The sequence below is a fragment of the Gallus gallus genome, chromosome 1, assembly GCF_016699485.2.
Source record: "Gallus gallus isolate bGalGal1 chromosome 1, bGalGal1.mat.broiler.GRCg7b, whole genome shotgun sequence".
Classification (NCBI taxonomy): domain Eukaryota; kingdom Metazoa; phylum Chordata; class Aves; order Galliformes; family Phasianidae; genus Gallus; species Gallus gallus.
Genome location: NC_052532.1, coordinates 82,339,951 through 82,360,765, shown reverse-complemented (window position 1 = coordinate 82,360,765; position 20,815 = coordinate 82,339,951). Strand labels below are relative to the sequence as shown.

At 44.9% G+C, this 20,815-nt stretch overlaps 1 protein-coding gene, 1 long non-coding RNA gene and 1 other non-coding gene across 5 annotated transcripts in view; 2 read left to right on the top strand and 1 right to left on the bottom strand.

The window, feature by feature from the left end:
- The window catches only part of LOC124417390, a 1,996-nt gene extending 1,305 nt beyond the window's left edge, over positions 1–691 (bottom strand). Inside the window, exon 1 of the long non-coding RNA XR_006932105.1 lies at positions 1–691. This exon is cut by the window's left edge and continues 229 nt beyond it. This is a non-coding gene — a long non-coding RNA (uncharacterized LOC124417390).
- LOC121106592 lies at positions 283–4,815 on the top strand. 3 transcript variants are annotated; one of them, XR_005839150.1, is made up of 4 exons: positions 283–412; positions 513–736; positions 1,670–1,817; positions 4,652–4,815. It is a non-coding gene; the product is annotated as an uncharacterized LOC121106592 (transcript). The 3 variants fall into 3 exon arrangements; XR_005839148.1 differs by lacking the exon at positions 4,652–4,815 and having other exon boundaries at positions 1,670–1,853; XR_005839149.1 differs by lacking the exon at positions 4,652–4,815 and having other exon boundaries at positions 284–412; positions 493–736; positions 1,670–1,853.
- Positions 4,816–14,833: 10,018 nt separating this feature from the next.
- The window catches only part of GAP43 (growth associated protein 43), a 58,623-nt gene continuing 52,641 nt past the window's right edge, over positions 14,834–20,815 (top strand). The window contains exon 1 of the mRNA NM_001305054.2: positions 14,834–14,906. Within this exon, the coding sequence (NP_001291983.2) occupies positions 14,877–14,906 (30 nt within the window). The 5' untranslated portion in view covers positions 14,834–14,876. The remainder of the gene's footprint in view (positions 14,907–20,815) is intronic.

The following is a 20,815-nucleotide window of genomic DNA, read 5'->3' as shown; positions in this document are numbered from 1 at the left end:
CCTCTCCAAACACCTCAGTACAAGGCTCTCTCTCCCTATTGTCCTACGCACTCAATGTCTTTACACTATTTGTTTTCACTGTGCGTACAGTCTGTTTAGCTGTTCTCTGTATTCTGCATTCATCAATGTTCTGGCTACAAGCCAAGACCCAAACTCTCCTTTAGCGTAGCTCTTGATACACACAGTAGCAGAATAAGGGCTGGCCACAGTCTCATCAGATATTCAAAGGTTCTGCAGCTATTTTTTTGCTTCCTAAGAGGCTTTATGACATCACACAGAAACTCTGATGTCAACAAGGAACCCTCTGGGTAGGCTTTTGAGAAGTTGCTAAGGATCTTCTTACTGCCAAATGACTGTAACTTCATCCCAATGGGATTTGCAATAGAGCTCATCCATGCAGCAGTAAAGCCAAGTATCAAATTCTTCTTGCCAGAAAGACCAATTAAAGGATTAAATGTGAAAAGCTGAAACCTACAACATCCATGGTGACAGGGTTTTCTTTTCTTTTTTAGACTGTAATCATCTTTGTAGCATATTGTTCTGGGATCAGCACCTTTGGGGATACATTAGTACGGCGATTGACGGAAAGAAGCTGAAGAGGGAAACCAAAGTGAACCCAGCCAAGGCAAGATAAGCTTCTCTCTCAGCCATGCTGGCAGATTTCTTTTGCCTTCTTTCCTACACTCCTTCAGCAATTCAGGCACAGACTGAGATTATTCAGCTCCAAAATGGCAAGGTGCTTGTTTAAAAGGTGTTTTATTACGTGAGGCGAGAGGAAACACGAGGAACAATCAGACACCAGAGGCATGTTAAGATGTGTCATTGACACATTATGTCAATGAGGAGTAAATTCAGGCTCTGTTTTAGGGACGTTATGTTCCAGAGCAAGCACATATATCTGACTCAAATGCCTTGCTTATTGAATCTGAACCCGGAGTTTATTCCGAACTGCCACTGAAATCCAGGTCCAACTTTTCTTTTTATTTGGACTTGTATTAAAACACGAAAAAGGTGACACATCTACCTAGCTTGTGCAGTTTGTTCAGCATTGTAACTGAAGTTGTCTAAAGGATGTCTCCTGCTGCAAGGAACTAGGAGCCTATAGGTGTGATAAGATGCTGAACACCATTCAAGAAGTTTGTTTGGGAAAAAGGCTGTATGCTCACTGGAAGTAGAAATAACATAGCAGTACCCTAGCTTAAAAACATGATGTGATGACCTAACTGGTATCAACAATAAAGACAGGAGAACAGTAAAGATAGGAGCATCTAGGGAACCTGCTTTAGTGGGGGAGTTGGACTCTGTGATTTATTGAGGTCCCTTCCAACCCATGCAATTCTGTAATTCTGTGACATGTAAGAGGGAATGTATCTAAAATCATGTGTCTAAACTAAACAGAGAGGAAGATGTGGGGTGAGGCGGGGGAAGCATCCTCAACAATTTAGGCAGAACTGTGGGATTATTATATTTTTTTTTCAGTTACATCCCTTTAACAAAGTACTTAATCTCTGCAGAAAGTTTTAATCTAAGCATTGCCATAGTTTATGTGTGTGTGTGTGTGTTTTTTTTTTTCCTCAGTCTACAAATTGTTACTGATTTTGTAGGAAGACCTAAAATTCTCCCTAAAAACAACACAACCTCTTTCTTCTGCTGTTCCTTCTCGTCTCAGATGTCCAGAACTGTGGAACTGTGGAAACCTACCAGGAATATTGCATTGCAAGGAAGATCTTGCTGGCTGAAGTCCCTCTCCATTGTGGACAGTCAGATCAGCTTTCCTCATAAACAACAGCAATAGTTTTCTCCATGATATTTGAGAAGTGAGTACAATATAAAATAAAGTTCAGATTCTTCTAGCTCCTTCTTTTGCTGACTGCTTTTTGCATTTGTTAGCACCCTTTTGTGGAATGTGAAATACACACAGAATACACAAGAGTTCTCTCACCCTATCTTTTTCCCCCAGGAGATTTAGACTGGCGCACACCAAGTATATGATTGGTTTTGACTTCTCTTCCCTGCCTCTCCTTATCCCTGACTGAGATTCAGCAGCTTTTGCAATACGACAAGTTCCTGTCAGCTGTCGGGACGCTAAAATAAACCTTTATCTTGTCTCCACAGCCCTGAATGACAGGGCTGGCAATAGGTGCACCACAGCCAGGCAGCCATTTCTGCCATATGCTCTTTCAACCTCACTGCATGCTAACACAGCAATCTGTAGCCTGGCAAATTTGCTGTTTTTCCTTGCAAGACCTCCAAAAGGCAGCAACTCTGCTTCCTATCTCTTCCTATGGCAGTATCTTGTTATGATGGGTTATAACATTTCTTTTGCCTTCTTTCTCCAATATTCAGTGACTGTTAGAGCCAGAATGCTAGACCAATGCTAGAGAATGAAAATCCTGCTAATTCTCTTAAATTAGAATTGGCTGCAAAAATGGCCTTGGGGCACACATTGTAAATTGAGTTGAAACCATGCGGTCGGAGGGGAAAGAAATTGTCTTTCTTTAGGGAGAGAAGACATTACATATTCACACTTCAAGCATGCATATCATTGCCAACTAATCCTTCTTATACCACAATGCTAATTTCAAAATAGCATTTATATGGCATTGTCTGCTTAGGAGGGCATGGATGAATCAGTTAGTTGCCCTTTATAATAAGCCCTACACAACTGCTTCCTATGTTGCTCTTTTCTACAGCCTTGCCTTCTAGTCATCTCCGTGCCACATGCTCCTTATTCAAAGGGCAACTGTTGAATAACCATGCAGCAAAGTTACAGAGCAGGGGCAATAAATAAGGGGAAGCACAAGCACACAGTACAGTTCAAACTACTACTTTTCTGTGGTCTTGCTACAAGGACATGCGAATTCTGCTGAATGTCAGCGCTGATACTTGATGAGGAATGATAAGCCTATAATTTACTTGCATGGCTGTGCAACTTCTTCCTGCTGAGTGGGAAAGCCTAGAAAAGCGTTGTTATTCCTAATATTGCTGTAGCTCAAAATGGTCCTTTGCACCACAGGCATCACAAACGCCACTGGTTAAATGAACCATACAACACAACATTTGCTTTAATATTGCTGCCCAGTAACAGTTGAGAAGTCCAGAAATTGCAGAAGAAATATGTTTGCAGTCAGCTGATGTAGAAATAGCTTCTGATGGGTCTGAAATGCTGTACTGATTTGGAAACCTACCAGTAGAGCAAATTATATCAAAATTGCACTACATTAGCAAAGACACATTCCCAAAGTGCTGGCTTTCTACATCGCCAGAATGTAAGGAGGTGGTTTTACTTTACCTGGAGCTTTAATTAAGTTTGTTAGCTCATTACCTTTCAAAGAACTGAAACATTGGTGAAAGAACCAAAATGAAAAATGGAAGAAATGCAAAGAGCAGTTGAGCACTGGGGTCGGAATAAAGCAACACATTCTGTTAGGTTCCAGACTGGAGAACAGAAAGATATGTTCCCGAAGTCGAGGATGAGATAAGTAGGTTGGATTCAATGGGATGTTGCAAAGAATTTTTTTAAAAACTGAGAGCAAGTGGTTCTGCATCCAGATTTAAAAAGGCAGGCAAACTAATGTTTATCAAAGCATTTTCGTCAGCCTGCAGAATCCTACCTTTGATCCTTCCGTGGATTTAATCCCTTGGAAGAAGGAGTAAGGATTTGAGAAATAATTCACAGCAGATCCAATAACTTACCACCAAATCAAAAGAAATGGAAAAGACATGAGATTATGACTAGAATATTTGCATAGATTTTACAAAAACTCGTGATTGCATTGGATATAAATAAAGAGTTTAAAATCCTCAATAAAGTTATTAAGGTAGGACAATTTCACATTTTGTGGTTCAAAAAGTGGTGACTACAGAGTAGAATCTGTTCCACTTAGTAACACTGCAGGAGAGGGCAGAAAGGTTTGCCATCTCTTATGGTTTTTAATAATATATTTGCAAAAACTGCTGTGAAATTCTCAGAATTAGGTAAAATTACATGTCCTGCACTAATTTCTTAGATACGTAGATGAACTTACTGTTGTGAGACAGGCAGGAAGTCTCAGGAAGTCCCCTACAATCTGTTGCATGAGTTGAAGGAAGTGACAAGAAAGGATTTGAAATCAGTTGTAAGATCAACAAAGATAAAATAAATGCTTCCTAAATTTTTTACATGCAGAGAAATAGAGTAGTAGTCCAATGCTGAGTATGTCTTACGTTTTCAAAGTACAAAATCATCCTCTAGTTTTCCTGGGAAGTGAGACCATTGTACTTACACAGGAAGGTGTAGATTTCCCTTAGATTTCCTGGGAAATAGCAAGACAAATTTCAGGTCAGTGAGGTTGAACTGTCTGTGAAGAAGATCTAATAAGAGATTGCAGGAGTTTGGCGAGATGGTAAAAAGGTAGATTCAGCAAAGTCCTAATATTTTTAGTAGTCAAAGTATGATCAAGATTAAATGAGACAGTAGCTAAACAACCCTTGGGAGACCATTTGATTTCTTGGATGAATAAACATAGAAGGTGGCAATACTTGCCAAAGGTTTAAGAATTAATAACCTTTGCTGGCTTTCAGGCAACAGTGCTAAATGAGCAATGTGTTTCAGCAACTTCCCTTTCTCTATTGGATTCAGCCTTGGTTTATTAATTCCCTGTCGTTGCAGGAAGGTTGGAAGACCTAGAGGGCATCACAGTGCCTTAAACCGTGTCTTGGTAACTGTTGGAGCTTAATGCAAGAGTGAAAATGACCATGCTGCATTCTGTTCAATGCTAGTGGCTAACAGTTAAGCTGGAGTATGTTGCGTAATGGAGATTACCTGACACTGTAGCATCTTTTCCTCTTTTTTTCTTGGTGTCACCTGTGGTGTTTTGTTTTCTCTGATCATTTTTTTTTCTTTTTTAGCGTTTATCCTTACGAAGGGATTAGTAACACTCAAAGTTTTTGACTGAACTCAGGATTGTTCTTGAACAGAAGGCCATTCAAGTCTTATATTTGTGCTGTGACTAACTTTGAGAAAGCAGGACATACAAAGTTGGCTTTTCTAATGTTACAAAGACTTATTTCCAGTTTAGAAAGTACCCAAGGAAATAGCATGCAAAAAGCTATGCTGAGAATACGCAGATACCTGACTTGTAGAGAACTCTAAAATTGAGGAAGCTCAGAATTACAGTTCCTGAAGCAGCTGAAATTGTATTCCCTTGTATCTATTCTTAACAATAGAACCTTTCAATATATGATCATATGATACAGATAAGATTTTCAAACTCTCTGTCATTTACTACGGAACATTGTTCATACCTGGGCTTAGCTTTCATAACAAACAGAGAATGAACCTTTTTCTCTTCTCTGCTGAATAAATTAGGATAGAATTACCTTTCATACTTTACAGAATACAGTAATAAAATAAATCTTAACTTTTCCCTGCTGAGATGAACACACATGAGAAGATCGTCAAGATCAGCATACCTATCTTCTCCGATGTAGGCGGTAGATGAATGCTTTTCTCCTTTCTCCCTCAAGCTGAAGGAGACCTTTCCACCTCCATTGAGTACCGCATTTCCTCTGCTATTTTGTTCCATAAAAATCCCTGTTCACTTGGATGCAGGTCCTCATCACCTCACTTGCTCCTTCTCACTGCCTTTTTCAGGCTAACTTTTTCCTCTCTCTGGCCTCAGCCCCTGTCTCGTTGTGCCTCACCTACTGGATAGAGAGGACTGGCAGCTGTGGATGGCAACTACCCCAGGAGGATGGGAAAACCTGGGAGAACTGTGAATACAGGTAGTAGGGCAAAGAAAGGAATGAAGCAGAAGTGAAGCAGGACTAAATCCGCTAGTGTGTTGCAGTGCTAGGCATGTGTTATGCCACTAATGTTGTGTAACAGTTCTGTCAAGTAGTGAGGGGGACTGTATTGCAGCCTGGGAGATTAAGCTGCCTCACCCCAGAAAGCTTCTCTTTCTCCTTGCCACCAGAATCACACGTGGAACGAGCTAATCCCCTGGATTCACACAGTAAGAAAATTCACTGTTATGCTTGGAGCTGCTTCTACATCTCCAGTAAGACAGGCTCCAGAAACATGGCTCTGTGTCCCATGGAGCTGAGCTAAAACAGGGCCTTTCCCTGCAACGCAGTTTCCATCCACAGGGCATCAGGTTTGGATTCCTGCCTGCACAGTCCTGGACTCTTAATAAAATTCCATCTGTGTTTCCTGCCCTCCGGGGTGAATTCTTTTGGCTAACAGTGGGGTCCTGGAAAGCAAACAATAATTGCTATACCAGGGCACTACTGTGAGGGCTGTGCATGGTGTACCTCTGTCAGTGTAAGATAAATCTTATTAAATGCACACACATGCCAAGGCAGAGCTCTGATGCCATTGGAATGAGGTGATGAGGAAGCTGAGCTGTGGGATTCTTAACTGGGAATTTCCGTTCTCCAATACTGATATTTTATAGACGAAACTGGGCACTTCTATCCTAAAAGAGTGTCACAATCCCTACCTGCAATTCATATAGGTCTGATGCTGGATTTCCTAAAAATCACTGGTGGTCCATCTCCGGCTTCAAGCAGTACTCTACTTTTTGTGAACTCTAACAAAATCAGGCTATGATAAGGCCTAACTACACACCAGTTGTCTGACCAAGCCCTGTGCTCAACATTTTGGATAAGGGACTCTTCTACTTTAATTGGACGCAGCAAGGTTTGTGCTGTGGAGCTCACCGCAAGGGAACAAACCCTCTGCACGCGCCATGCTTGTTGGACAAACTGAGGGACATGGACTTTCCTCTTTCTATATCTTGTGTCCAACCTGAATGAAGTCAAGATGAGGAGAGCTACTTTTTAGGGCATTAAGGTGGGCGTTAAAAATGCTTCAGCCTTTGTTTCCAGAAGAGCTGCAGTGATTCTACTTATGTGGATATTTACAGTCTTCCTGGCCATTTAACTCCTGGTAGATTTCTACTGTTCTACTATCTCCTTGTATAGCTCTGGATAGGTGAAAATATCCTATCAGTTCAGTCCAGCACCTCACAATACGAACACTCTTTTAAAAACCCTCTCTGTGGTTTGTGGAGCCTGATGCTATGATCCTGGTCAATGCATGGCCTGGTCATCACATGCCTGTGACTGAAGCATGGCCACAGTCAGATATTCTTAATCCTAATACATTCTTAATCCTAAAGGTCTGGTAAGATCTGATCTATTGGATCCAGCTCCCACATGCAGCACTGCAGTGTTAGGGGAATGATGATGTATCAGTGAAGAAGTCAAGAAGGGAGTGAAACAGCACTGGGATGGAATCCTCTACTTTGCTCGTACTATGAAGTTAGAGCAGGACTCACATCTCAGTGCACGCCTCTGTCCCAGTCCCATCACACCCAGAAGCAGGAAACATCATGGACATCCCTTGCCTGGCACTGTAAGGTAACCAGCCTGGATGCTGGCAGCAACTTAGCCACGACACTGCAGGACTTGGCTACAACAGATAAGAGAAGGCTGAGGCACTCAAGGAGTTCTTTGCCTAATTCTACACTGGCAGCCAGGATTCTCACATCCCTGAACCTCACAGCCCTGAACCTGAATGTCTAGGTGGGAACTGGGGGAGCAAAGTCCCTCACACTGTAGGGGTGCAGTAAGTCAGAGACTGACTCATGAGACTGAATGTGTACAAGTCCATGGGGCTGGAAGACATGCATCCCAGGGTCCTAAGGGAGCTGGCTGATGTGGTTTCTGAGCCACTCTCCATCATATTTGAAAAGTCATGGCTGTCAGGCAAAGTCTGCAGTGAGTGGAAAAAGGGAAACATTCCTCCCATCTACAAGGGAGTAAGGAAGACTCAGAGAACTACAGGATGGTGAACATCACTTTTGTGCCTGGGAAGATCATGGAACAGATCCTCTTGGAAGACATGTTAAGGCACATGAGGGATGAACAGGGGATCTGAGACAGCCAGCATGGTTTCATCAAGGGAAGGTCATGACTGACCAGTCTGGTGGCCTTCTATAATGGAGCAACAGCATCACTGGACAAAGGGAAGGCAACTGATGTCATTTACCTGGATTTCTGCAAGGCCTTTGACATGGTCCCTCACCATATCCTTTTATGTATATTGGAGAAATATGGATTTGAAGGGTGGATGATTCAGTGGTAAGGAATTGGTTGTAAGGTCGCAGCCAGAGGGTTGTGGTCAATGGCTCTATGTTCAGGTGGAGACTGGTTATGAGCGGTATCCCTCAGGGGTCCATCTTGGGGCTGCTACTATTTAACATCCTCATAAGTGACACAGATGATGGGATTGAGTGCATTTTTGAGTTTGCTGATGACAGCAAGGTGAGTGGTGCAGTTGATACAGCAGAAGGAAGGGATGCCATCCAGAGGGACCTTGATAAACTCAAAAGGTGGGCTCTTGTGAACCTAATGAGGTTTAACAAAGCAAAGTGCAAGGTTTTGCAGAGTAGCCCTGCTGAGAAGGACTTAGAGGTATGGCTGATGAAAAACTTAACGTGCCAATAACATCCTGGGTTCAATCAGAAAGAGGGACGGCCTGCAGGGTGAGGGAGGTTATTATTCCCCCTCTACTCTGCCCTCATGAGGCCCCAGCTGGAATACTGCATCCAAGTCTGGGGCTCTCAACAAAGGAAAGATGTGGAGCTTTTGGAGAGGGTCCAGAGGAGGACCATGAAGAAGATCCAAGGACTGGAGCACTACCTTTATGAAGATAGGCTGAAGGATTTGGGCTTGTTCTGCCTGGAAAAGCGAAGGCTGTGAGGAGACTTCATTGCAGGCTTCCAGTATTTCAGGGGAGTTTATAAACATGAGGGAAATCAAATTTTTACACGGGTAGACAGTGATAGGACAAGGGAGAATGGTTTTAAACTAAAGGAGGGAAGATTTAGATTCGATGTCAGGGAGAAGTTTTTTACTGAGAGTGGTGAGGTGCTGGAACAGGTTGTCCAGAGACACTGTGGATGTCCTGTCCCTGGAGGCACCTAAGGCCAGGTTGGATGGGGGCCCTGGGCAACCTAATCTAGTACTTGCTCTAGCTGCTGGCAACCCTACCTGTGGCAAGGGGTTGGAACTTGATGGTCCTTGAGGTCCATTTCAACCCAAGCTATTCTATGATTCTATAACTTGGAATAAATGATGGGGCCAGCTTGAGAAATAGGTAGGTGGTCCATCTGGGTTACAGCTGGTTCTTGTTCAAAGCTTGTTTTGCTGAGTCTGTGCTACAGCAGAAGGGACTGCTGTGTGGACCCAACAGCACAGATTGAAAGGTCCGTGGAGAGGAAAGAAGGGGCTTCCTGTGTCATCCTGCCACATATTTGATTTGGCTTGTAAAGTATCGTGTTCTCCAATGGCAGACTGTAACTACATGGAGAATAATATTGGATAGGCTGACTGCTCTCCATGATGACATGTTTCTTGTTGACAGATAAACATATGAGATTTCATTTTATTGAAGAGTTATGATATTCAGCATTAAGCTGTTCTGGTATTTAACTGTTGTGTTTGCAATTTTTATGATTCTGAAGCTCAACAATAATTAATAATGACCTGGGAGTTGTAAGGACCGTTCTTTGTGCATGTTGAAATCTTTCTACTCTTCGTTCCATACAGATATTCAAGTTTGAATATGCCACACAATTTACAAAAAAAAAACACTTTTTTTTTTTCTAATGATAAAAAACATGGGAATTTTTTAGGCCATTTCTTATTATGTTTCCAATTGTAAAGTTATGTGTTTTCAGTACTGTGAACCAGCTGCGCAGGTATGGGAAGAAAAGTGGAACTCACTGGGAATAAATGCAGAGCACCTGTGAGTTGGCAACAGTTACTAACATCACCTATATTCACTGTTGCAGAGGATGAGCTACCAAGCAGTTGTTAAAGGCCTGAATGAAATAGAGCATTCCTGGACTGACATTTTTGGAAGCCTCCCAGATAAGGTATCAGAATTTAAAAGATTCAATACCACGCTGGCATTGTGACTACTGAAAATCAGGGTTTTAAAGCCATTTATTTCAACTTGATGAACACGGACAGTCTTGTCAAAATAAACTAGACTCTCCTTTTTTTTAACTTTTAAACTCAGGATTAACTGAAATCTAAGGTAGCATAAGTAATCCTTATACTGGAAACCACACTCCCTGAGGGAGATTCCTGAATGTATCTGAATCAGGCTAAAAAGGGAGTTTGCTCATAGTGTTACGCTACACTGTTTTGTGTCAGTAGACTTCAGATGACTGAAAGTGAGGCCAAATGAGATCAGAGTCAGATAGCTCCTGAGGACACTAAAAATGCAAATGGGCCAACAGAGGGATTTTCAGGAATGCCTATTCAAATGAGGATCCTAAAAAATCTTTGTAAAATTGGCTTTTTTCCCTTCAGTATGAAATTTGGCTAACAAAAGGCAAGGCTACCACTATATGTGGAACATATGAATAAAGAGAAAATCCAATCTATCTCGCAATGAAAGCAAGTCGTTCACTTCAGTTCTGTTTATACTGAAGCTTTAAATATCCTTAGTAACAGGACTTTCACAGTGCTTCTCTTGAAAAAACGCCTCTTCAGCTTAGCTTGCTTACCACTAGGCTGGCTCCTATAGGCAAATTGTCTTTCTTTAACTTGCTTTTATTTAACTTTGTCTGGCCAGCAGATCAGCCTGATGATAGTCACATAACTAGGCGATTCTTTAAACCAAAACTGAAGATGAGCTGTTGCTATAGCACCTAGGTTTACAGCTGAAATGAAGATGGTTCTTCTTTGAACCAGTATGGACCATGAGCTACTGGGATAACTTCAGGAACTGATAAACCTTGCAAGAGAAGTCAACAGAGAAACAGCACTGGTATGTATTTCTCAGTTCACTCCACCCTATGTCGCAACAACCACCAGTATGTGTCATTACTTTGAAATGATCTGGAGTCTTTTAAACTGAAAACATGGCTTTGAATTAAAGGAGTTATCTTAATAATTATTTTACATTAACCAAACCTTCCTTCACAGAGGAGGAATGCGCAGCATACACCGAACAGTAGGCTATATATCACAATTCCTTTCCCTTCTTGAGGCTTACAGCTTTTGAAAATACCACAGTTTTCCACCTCCTCAGGTGTCATTTAGTCAAGTCTCGCAGATGAAGCATTTAAAATCTATACTCATTGTTCACCCCCTCCTGCCAGCCCTCTTCCCCTGTTCCCCGTTCATGTTGTTCTCTGGAACTGCTCTTCCTTCTACTTGGGTAGGTTCAAAAGCCACAGTCAAAGGAGTGTTCCAGGGCATGTCTGCACTGCATAGTGCAGCGTTATCCAGAAACTCTGAAGGAGTGGTGAATGAGCCAGCACTGGCAGCACAGTGGAGAGACAAAAGTGTCATTTGGATGAAAGCATCCTATCTTGACTTAGTGACATTGAGAAATGGGGATTCACCTCTACTTCTTTCCTTGAGTTTTGCTCCTGATATTCAATAATACCTTGGCTGAAGAGTGTGTCTTTAACTTCATACTCAAATTCCTCATTCTCTTCAACTTCTATTTAATTGCTGTAGATTCATCCTTTTTTTTTTTCCTTCTATGTGGTAGTCAGATAATTTACCCTACAAGCTGAAGTGATGACATAGCCAAGATGGCAGGACATCAGGTGTTGGGATATCATAAACTCAGAGAATATCTCAAGCTGGAAAAGTCCTACAAGGGTCATCAAGCCCAACCCCTGGCTCCACGCAGCACCACCCAAAATCCAAACCCTATGTCTGAGAGCGGTGTAAGAACACTCCTTGCATTCTGGTACTTGGGGCCGTACCCACTGCCCTGGGCAGCCCGTTCCATGCCCACTGCCTTCTGGTGCAAACCCTGTCCCTAACCCCAGCTGCCCCTCCCCTGACACAGCTCCATGCTGTTCCCTCGGGCACTGTCGCTGTCCCACAGAGCAGAGCTCAGTGCTGCCCCTCAGCTCCATGTGAGGAGCCGCCATGATATTTCCACTTAGCCTTCTCACATATAATTATCAAACATATAATCATCAAACGTATTACTGTCAAAACCATGCACTTGGGTAAAGAATGTAAAGTACCACTTTTAAAAGTACTTAAAGGGTCCTGATTTTTAAAGAAGAAGGTGTTAGGAACTAAAATAGGTGGTAACTCGGGTCATGGTATATGGCTCTTCTATTTGAGAAGATTAATTCAGAGGGAACTCAAATGTGACTCTACAGTATACTGGCTGACCACCACTAACTCCACAAGCACAGCAAACTCATTAAGGAATTATGACTTTATGACAGAAGTGGTTTGCAGTGGGTGAGAGTGTTGAGTGCCCGTGGGGCTGGATGTGAAGCAAAGTGGTGCTCTGACTTTGACTCTGACTTCAGGGGGTGAGCAGCAACCCCACGTGCATACAGGACATTGGATTCACCTTCACTGGCTATACTCATGCACTCATTCAGCTGCCAGCCTGCTTCTTGTCTGAGTGGGTGTCTGAGAAAAGTGGGGGCCAGGCAGGCTTTCCTCGCCAGGGCTCCCTACAGGAGGGAGGTTCCCTAAAAAGGCCTTTTCAGTGGGAAGAACATGAGCTTCTAAAACACTTCTGAAGTGTGATTCATCTGACCTAGTTTAGGCTCCGGCTATAGGATGATCTGAATCACATCCTAGAAGTTCCCATTCCTCTTCATTGTCTACAAAGTTAGTCCAGGGTTATATTCTCAGAGACATGCATGCTTGAACAGGGCGACTTCTATATCCGAAGGGCACATGTTGTGTGGGGTGGCAAGCAGATCTGAGCTTACAACATACTAATTTTGTTGTGAAAATGAGCCTCAGAAACACCTGAAGCTGGGGCAGACACTCGTCAGCCCCGTAGGCATATTCCAAAATGCCATAGCCTTGCTTCTCATTGCCTTGCTTCTCATTACCTTGGCATGGATTTGCCAGCAATGGTCTATGCCACCGACATCCATTCCTCTGATCTGATGCCAATTGTTTTCTGCAGATCCACTTTTCACTTGTCTTCTTTTACGACTGCATGGTTTGCCTTCTTTCCCTCTGCACACATCTTCTGAAGATGAATCTAATTTTTGTTATTTAATCCTTTGGTCTACTTTGCTGTCAGCTGGTGCTCACAACTCTTCCCAGTTTAGTATCTTCTCTGCATCTCATTACTGTGCCATGGTTTCCCTTTTCTAGACCATAGATCCAGAAGTAATATTTATACCTGCTTAACTCTAAAAGGCACTGCCCTTAAACTACACACAGATGTAGCTAGATGGATTCTCTTTGAAATGCTGTTTACTTTCCTTAAAAAAAATATGGGGTGCTGGGAATTGCAATGATGTCATAGCAACTGAATATGATTATGCAGGAGTCTGCGCTGAGGGGTATTCCAGAAACTGTATCTACATCTGTATTTATTTGTATGTGTGTGAATGTTTGTATTCATAATCTATTTAGTTATCTTTACACCTACTAATAACCTACGACTTTTTTTTTTCTTTTCTCTTTTGTGAGCAGTTTCACATTACAGTAAATTAGGAGTAACTCCATGGCGTAGCTGAGAAGTTGACGTAGTGACATTAGTACTATGAAAGAGAACAGCATTTGACTGTGCCTCCCAGACACAGTAAATAAAATAAGCTAAATTTGAATTTTGGTAGATGAAATCCTGAAAATCCAGCAGTCTTTTTATATTTTTTCACATGCTCAACATTCTCGTGCTTCGCTTTAAACATTGTCTGGAATATTTTTTCACAATGACAGATATAGCTACCCTGCTCATATGCATTCCGAGAAAACACCATGCTAAAACTTTCACGACGTGTGCTTGGAGGTGTGTGTGTGCATTAATGTTCACTCCAACTCACTCATTGCCATGATCTCCCATGCATGCAGACCCATACATTTTTGCCCCCGCGCAGGGGCAATAGGGATGGTTGTGTGTGGACGTGCACGTCTCCCTTACCACAGTTTGCAGGAATTTGCTGGCTGAGATCAATAGACGTAGAAATCACTTAGGCGGGGAAATTAATATAGAACTATAGAGAAGGGAGACGGATGACTTCTGCAGTGCTATTTAAATTAAAAATAATAATAAATCTGCTGCAGGGGTATCGTTTTCTGTGCCTACGCAGAGCCTATAGGATGGACCAAGGGGACAAGAGAGAAAGTTGTCCCGCTGTGTGCTGCAGGACATGGCCACGGGGGTTTGTGCCTGCACATATGGAGACGGCAGCGTGTGCATATATGTTTGCGGGTGTGCAGGGGAGGGGGAGGGGGGCTTCTAACAGCCATTTTAACGTATTTTTCCAACTCCCGTTTAGCTGACAGCTCCCACCTACGGTACGTCACCTGTGCATGAAGCACACGGCATGTGGCAGCAAGAACCCCGCTCCCTCGTCTCCCCTCCGTGCCCACCCCGTGCTCCTCCACGTATAAATCCCACTCCCGACCGTGACCGGGGGCTCGGGTGGGAGCGGGGCCGGGGGCTCCCGCCGCGTCCCCTCTCCCCCGGTAGCCTCTGTGCGGTGGGAAAGGCGTTGGGTAATTGGGTCCAGATTGGAGATGTTAATTATTCATGAGGCTGGCCAAGGGACCTGGGGGGGCTGCGGGGCTGGGCGTGGGGTGGGCCGGGGAGGGGACGAGTCGGGGAGCGCCGGGGAACAATTCTGGGCAGGGTATAGGGAGAGGCGGCGGGTGCATGTGCGACGAGCGGTGGCTGTGGACCTTCCAGTCACTGCTCGCTGCCCTGGTGTGTGTGCGTGTGTGCGTGTGTGCGTGTGCGAGAGAGGAGAGAGAGGGAGGGAGGGAGGGAGGGAGCGGAGAGGGTGGGGGGGAGAGATAAGAGAGAGAAGAGGAAAAGGAGAGAGGAGAAGGAAGGAAGAAGAAGGAAGGAAGGGGACAATACGATCATGCTGTGCTGTATGAGAAGAACAAAACAGGTAGAACTGCAGATTTTTATATTTCTTTCCGCTAAGATATCTCCCAGGCTCTTGGTTGCCCGTGGGGTGTGTGTCTGCCCGCATGTGTGAGGGGCTCGGGTAGGGGCTGGGGCAAGGGGGAGGACATTTCAGCTGCTTTCAGCAGATGTCTCTTTTGCAATTCTTTAGCATCTTGCGACTGAAGGCTCTTTTCACACCCTTCAGCGTGACTGCTTTGCTTTTCCGGGGCTGCTGATGTGGGGAGGGGGGGTGGCCCGTGTCCACATTTGGGGAGCTACCAGCATCTCCCCGCTACTATTAGTATTATTTTTTTGCTTTAATTGTCATCAGATGCATTGCCTGCGATTTTCTCTCGGTGGTTCTGAGGGTGTGGATGTGGGGTGGGGGGGGGGTTTGAGGGGGGAGGCTGGCAGGAAGCGTGATGAGATCTGGCTCTACCTTGGAGATAAAGGAAGCGATTCTTCATCATATGCCAAGAAAAGAAAGGATGCCCGGTGAGCCTTGATCCCCGGTCAGAGTGCTTTCTATAGCTCCTGGCTCTGATGAATGGGAGATGCTTTACGGGCATGTGCTGTGAGGTGGCTCGGAGGACAGGTGCATTCATTCTTTTATTTTTTGTCTCACAACAATCCGAGCAGGAATTAACTTCAAGCTTCCCCCCCCCCCCCCCCCCCCCACCCCTTTCTTCCAACCTACGGTATAATGAAAAGTGTAATTAATTAATAACAAAAGCATTGGCCAGGAGGGGGGAGAGGCACCCTCTCTGCGGTACCCTTCATAGTACAACCAGTTAGACAACTGTGCACCAGCTGGTGAGGAGACAGAGAGAGGACCACGCCTCTGCCAGCTCCGAACTCGGGTGGGATAAGAGCGGCTCACGGTGTGAACCTGTTGGAAACCAGTTCCTTCCCTTCACTGGTTCCACCTGGCTTTTCCTGTCAGGAAATCGGGTTGATAAGGAAATTCGGGCGGTGGCCGATTGTCAGCGATGAAATTTTCCTGTCTAAAACAACATTTTTGAATGATAATGATAATAATAAAAAGCTATATAATTCATTCCCACCTTCCCCCTTTTTATTTCGTATGAAAGCCCAAACCTGCTCCTTGTTAAAAGAGCCTATTTTCATGGAGCTGCTTGGACTTTCTTGGGAGGATCTTGGATTTATTCAGGTAAAACTTGGAGGCAAGAGCTGCCCTCCCAGATGTCTTTATGTGGCATTTGGGGAACTTCCCCTCATTATAGGTTCAGAGGTAATGACAAAGAGCTTGGATCCTTGTTCTGAGAGCAGAGCTCAACTCAGTCTTGGGTGTGGAGCCACAGTGGTTACTTTATATATGCATACATTGATATATCCCTTACAATATAGCACTGCAGCACTCTCGAGCCGTAGCTTTAGCACATTGATGCAAGAAGCTCCTATACTATAGAACAGTGCAGTGCTTAAAAAAAAATATGCAGGAAAAGGTGTGTTTCTCAATGGAGATACGTGTGTTATCAGATGAAGGAGCGATTTTGTAGAATAATGGGGAGGGGCAGGCAAGCAGGGTGGAAAGGGACCCTGCGTCATCTTGTGTTTTTCCCCATGCAGGTTTCAAATGCTCTGCAATTAATGATACGTTCGCTAAAATCTGGAGGGAGGTGGTGATGGCTGGGGGGAGAGGGGACCACACTGCAGCCAGCCAGCAGAGCACGTTCAGCTGGCAGATATGGGATGAAAAGAGCGGAGGAGGAAAAGGCAGGCAGACAGAGAGGCAGAGTGCAGAGGTGCATGGCAAATTTTAAGATAAATTAAGTAGTACCGGGGTCCTCTGATTCAGAAAAAAAAAAAAAAAAAAAAAGGTGCTGGGGAATAATTTTGCCTCCACTTTCACAGGTTGAGCATTTACGCTCCTGATTCAAACTGCAGCGTGCCTGTTCTTTACATCCGTGTGCATCCACTCCTATCACTTTGTATTCTAACATATTAAGAAATGCATGGCATGCAGGTATCTGGATCACACGCGGTCCTCTCCCCCTGCTCTGTACATTAATCCACCGCATGGTACACACCCCTTTGCGCGTGCATGTGCGGCACGCATCCGCGCTCTCTGATTGCTCACAACCGTACTACACATATATGCACCAGCACACATGCTCTCGTTTGCACATGCTTTCTCATCGTTATGCAGCCATACATCCTGAATGTGCCTGCCTGTGCATATTCCATGGATGTTTCTGGGCTTGGAGCCCAGCTCCCATTCCTATACCCGAGTATACACTGAAATTGCCAAACTGGCAATATAGCAATGCGGTCAGCGATGCTGGTGATACATTAAAGGCACATTTAATTTGGAGAAGAAAAAGATCACAGTTTTCAGCTTGTGCTCTTCCTCCGTCCCCACCCAGATCTTTCACAGAAGGACAAAAAAGGAACGAGTTGATCAGGACAGATCGGAGCTTCCAGCCCAAAATAAGGACAGCTCACCTCGTATTATTTTTGGGGGGAAACCCCCGGTGTCCCGCCTTTCTGGCAGCAAAAGAGCAAAACGTTGAAATTACAGGCTTGGGTGTGGAAGGAATCTCTTCACATTTGCATCTAGGTGCGCCTGTATGCGTCTGTTCTCCTGCCCGTCAAAGACAAATGTGTTCACACACTTGCAGTTTGCAGATGATTCTTTCTCGTGGGTGCAATGCCAACGTGAGGAGTGAGGGATCTGACTGCACGCCCATGAGAGATGCAGATAGCTCGGTGTTGGCATTTCTGCCCACAGCCAATTGCACCTCTGAATCCGCGCCCGCAAAATATTCAGCTAGAAAGAGGCATAACGTAAGGGCTGTGCCAGGCAGTTTCTGAAAGATTGGATGTAACCTTTCCTTCCGGCAAGAGATGCGGTCAGTAATTTGCAGGACTGGGTAGTTAGATAGGTGTCTAGAAATGCAAGTGCTGTATGCACCGCATACTGGAACAGATGGGCGTGATGGGGGTATGTGCTCAGTATTGGATTGCATGAGTGATTAAACAATAACCCGCAAGCAGGTTTCCCACTTGTGGGTGAGATGAGTCTCATTCATCACCAGCCATATCCGACGGCTTCCCTTCCTCTCCGTCCTCCGCTCCGCGCCCAGTGCTGGCGAGCCGCGGCTGCAAAGGTTTAAACCTGCCACACCCATCGAATCAAAGGAGGGAGGGGGAGAGGCAGTCTGCATTTCTTTCCCCTTCCGCACGAGCAGCATGAATAAACAGGGCTGTATCTCTGAAGAAGCCGCTTAATGCAATCGGAGAAAGCATTAGGGAGTGTTTTAGCAATTACAGCCAGCCGGAGAGGTGTCTTGTCATACCAGGAACTGCAGAGGTGTGCGGGAAGGAGGAAATGGAGAAAAAAAGAGAGAGAGGAAGATGCACGCCGAGTTAAGGGTGTGTGGCCTCAGGATATTAAAATGTCTCAGATTTCATTTAGAATAACTTGATTACGCCGCATGATGCGGATGCTTCCAAATCTGCGAGACATGGTCATGCCTTTAAACGCCGAGATGGAGGGAGGAAGAGGAAGAGGAAGGGAAAGGAAAAGGAAAAGGAAAAGGAAAGGAAAGGGGCCATCCACACCCCTCCTCTCTCCGCTCACCAGCGTGGTGTAAATCACCTCCAGCCATTGACTTCAGGGCGGGGGCATCTGCGCCCTGGGAGAGCCAAACCGCTGCCCTGCCTTCCTATGAGGCTCAGAGCCGCTTCTGTGCTGCTTCCAGTAAACAATTGCTGCCTGGAAGTTTAATAACTTCAGGTCCTTACTATCTCTTTCCCTGGGACAATACCACTGGGATTGCTCTTGAGAAGCGTGTCTCCAGAGAAACACCCCTCCCATCACCCCATCCTCCTCCGCTGCCATTGCCGACAATTAGAGACATTGATTTCTCCTCGATCGCCTAATGTAAAGGTTCTTAATGGTGCAGACAAGCCCCTTCCTCAGCAAATAATTGCAGGCAGAGTTGCCAGGGAGAGAAGGATAGCCGTAAATGCTTAATAGGAGAGATACCAGTCTGTTGATTGAAATTGCTTTTTGCCACTTGCTCCTGAGTTGGAATCCCCAGCTTCGTGCATCCAGGCAGCACCACTGGTACCTACAGGCTGTGGCCTGGCACACTTGAGCCTTCTCCTGCGTAAGGCTCGATCTGACAGGGAGCTTTCCTGCTGTCGTATGGCTCTCACTGACGTGAAGATGAAAGTGCACAGAGATTCCTCCTGAAGTCTGCTCTCATTTCAGGCCAGCTGTCATGGACTCTGTGATCTAGGAGCTGCCCTACACAGACACTGCATTTCTCCCTCCCCATTTCCCAGAGACACTGTGGAGGGAGAATGCCCCACTGTGACATCTGCCATACTGCAAAGCCTTCTTGCGCTAGAGGGAAGGTGAACTTGGCCCTTTGCCCACAGCAGGATAAAAGCAGGCTGATAGACTTGTGTGATGTACATCAGGGATGTGTATACCTGCTTGGGTTCACTGTCCTTACATCTAGGGACGTGTGCTCCCCTGGGCAACTTGTTGGCTCCATGTGCAGAGAAAATGGGGCATATGTGAGATTGGCCTATTCTGTACAAAGCAAGTACATACATGCTGAGGTGTTATCAGCAGGCATAACCCAAGGACTGCTTTAGATTTTGGGTGAGGTAGTATGAAGCAAAAGCTTGCTTTTACACCAAGTATGTATAACCTGAGTTCTCTCGTACTCCCGGAGGTGCATTAGTGCTGGTGGTACAACACGGACTGCCATTTGCTCAGTCCATGTGTTGCTGGCCCTTGTATCCTTTCCTTTGTATAACTCTCCTCTTGTCCCTTGCTGTTCCATTGTTTCAGGCTTCCTCCCTACACAGGGAGGGCTTTATCTGGATTTGAGAATGAATGAAAGCTCTGATGACAGGTCCAGGCTAAAGCCACTTGAGGATGGGAAACCTTTTGATGGCAGCCCTCTGTGCTGTTGCCCTTTGGAAGTCACTGTGCATTTCATTACCTATTTGCCTTGAGGCTGGCAAGTCTCAGGGAGGTATTAGGCAGCAGTCCACATCTGGCTGCGTCTGAGTTATGAACAACCAATTTCCAACTGTAAGGCAACCACAACCCATTAGCTCCATCCAGGGTAATACTGGGCTGGTGAGAGGAGGCTGGCCATCTAGAAAGGCTGAATGAAAGATGAATGGGCCTTGCTAGTGGAAATACCAGAACAGCAGAGCAGGTATCCTGGAAGCAGGTACTGAAGTCCAAAGTCAAAGCCTAAGGTCCATTCGCAGTCATTTCATCTCTAATCCAAGATCCTCCTGAGCATGCTGGGAGGCAATGTGTAACCTCAGCATTCTGATGGCCTCATGTGGAGAAGGTGTTTATATATCCTTAGGGCTCTCTCTATCACCTGCTGAGTGTGTGTGTAAAACTCCATGGCTTTTCATGGTTGCAAGCACCACAGGCCGGTAGTTAGTATACAGGGATGTGTTTGGGGAGAGCTGATTTCTGTTCCTAACAGCACTATTAACCTGCTTTCTGACTTGATGGAGGCATAGTTTTTCTGGCTATCATGGCCCTCTCTGCAAGGTGCTGCTTTAAAATGGAATCTAAATAATTAGTGTGTGGGGAAAAGAAAAAAAAGAGAGATTCAGATGCCTTCAGGTGAAAGGTGATTTAAATAGGCAAAGCACTGCCGTATCTATCCTCTGCCCATGCTGGGTTGTTTATTAGCCACTTGTGTTCCTCTAACACGAAGCACTGAATTTCTCCCCAGACTCATTTTTAACCATGATGAACCAGAGCCTGAGAGTAGGGCTACAACTTAACCTTCCCCCTGCCTTTCACCAGTATGCTAGCTCTTCTTCTACCATCACAACACACCAACCTGTACAGCCTACAGAATGTATGTAGGGTGGAAATACTGATGAAAATACTGA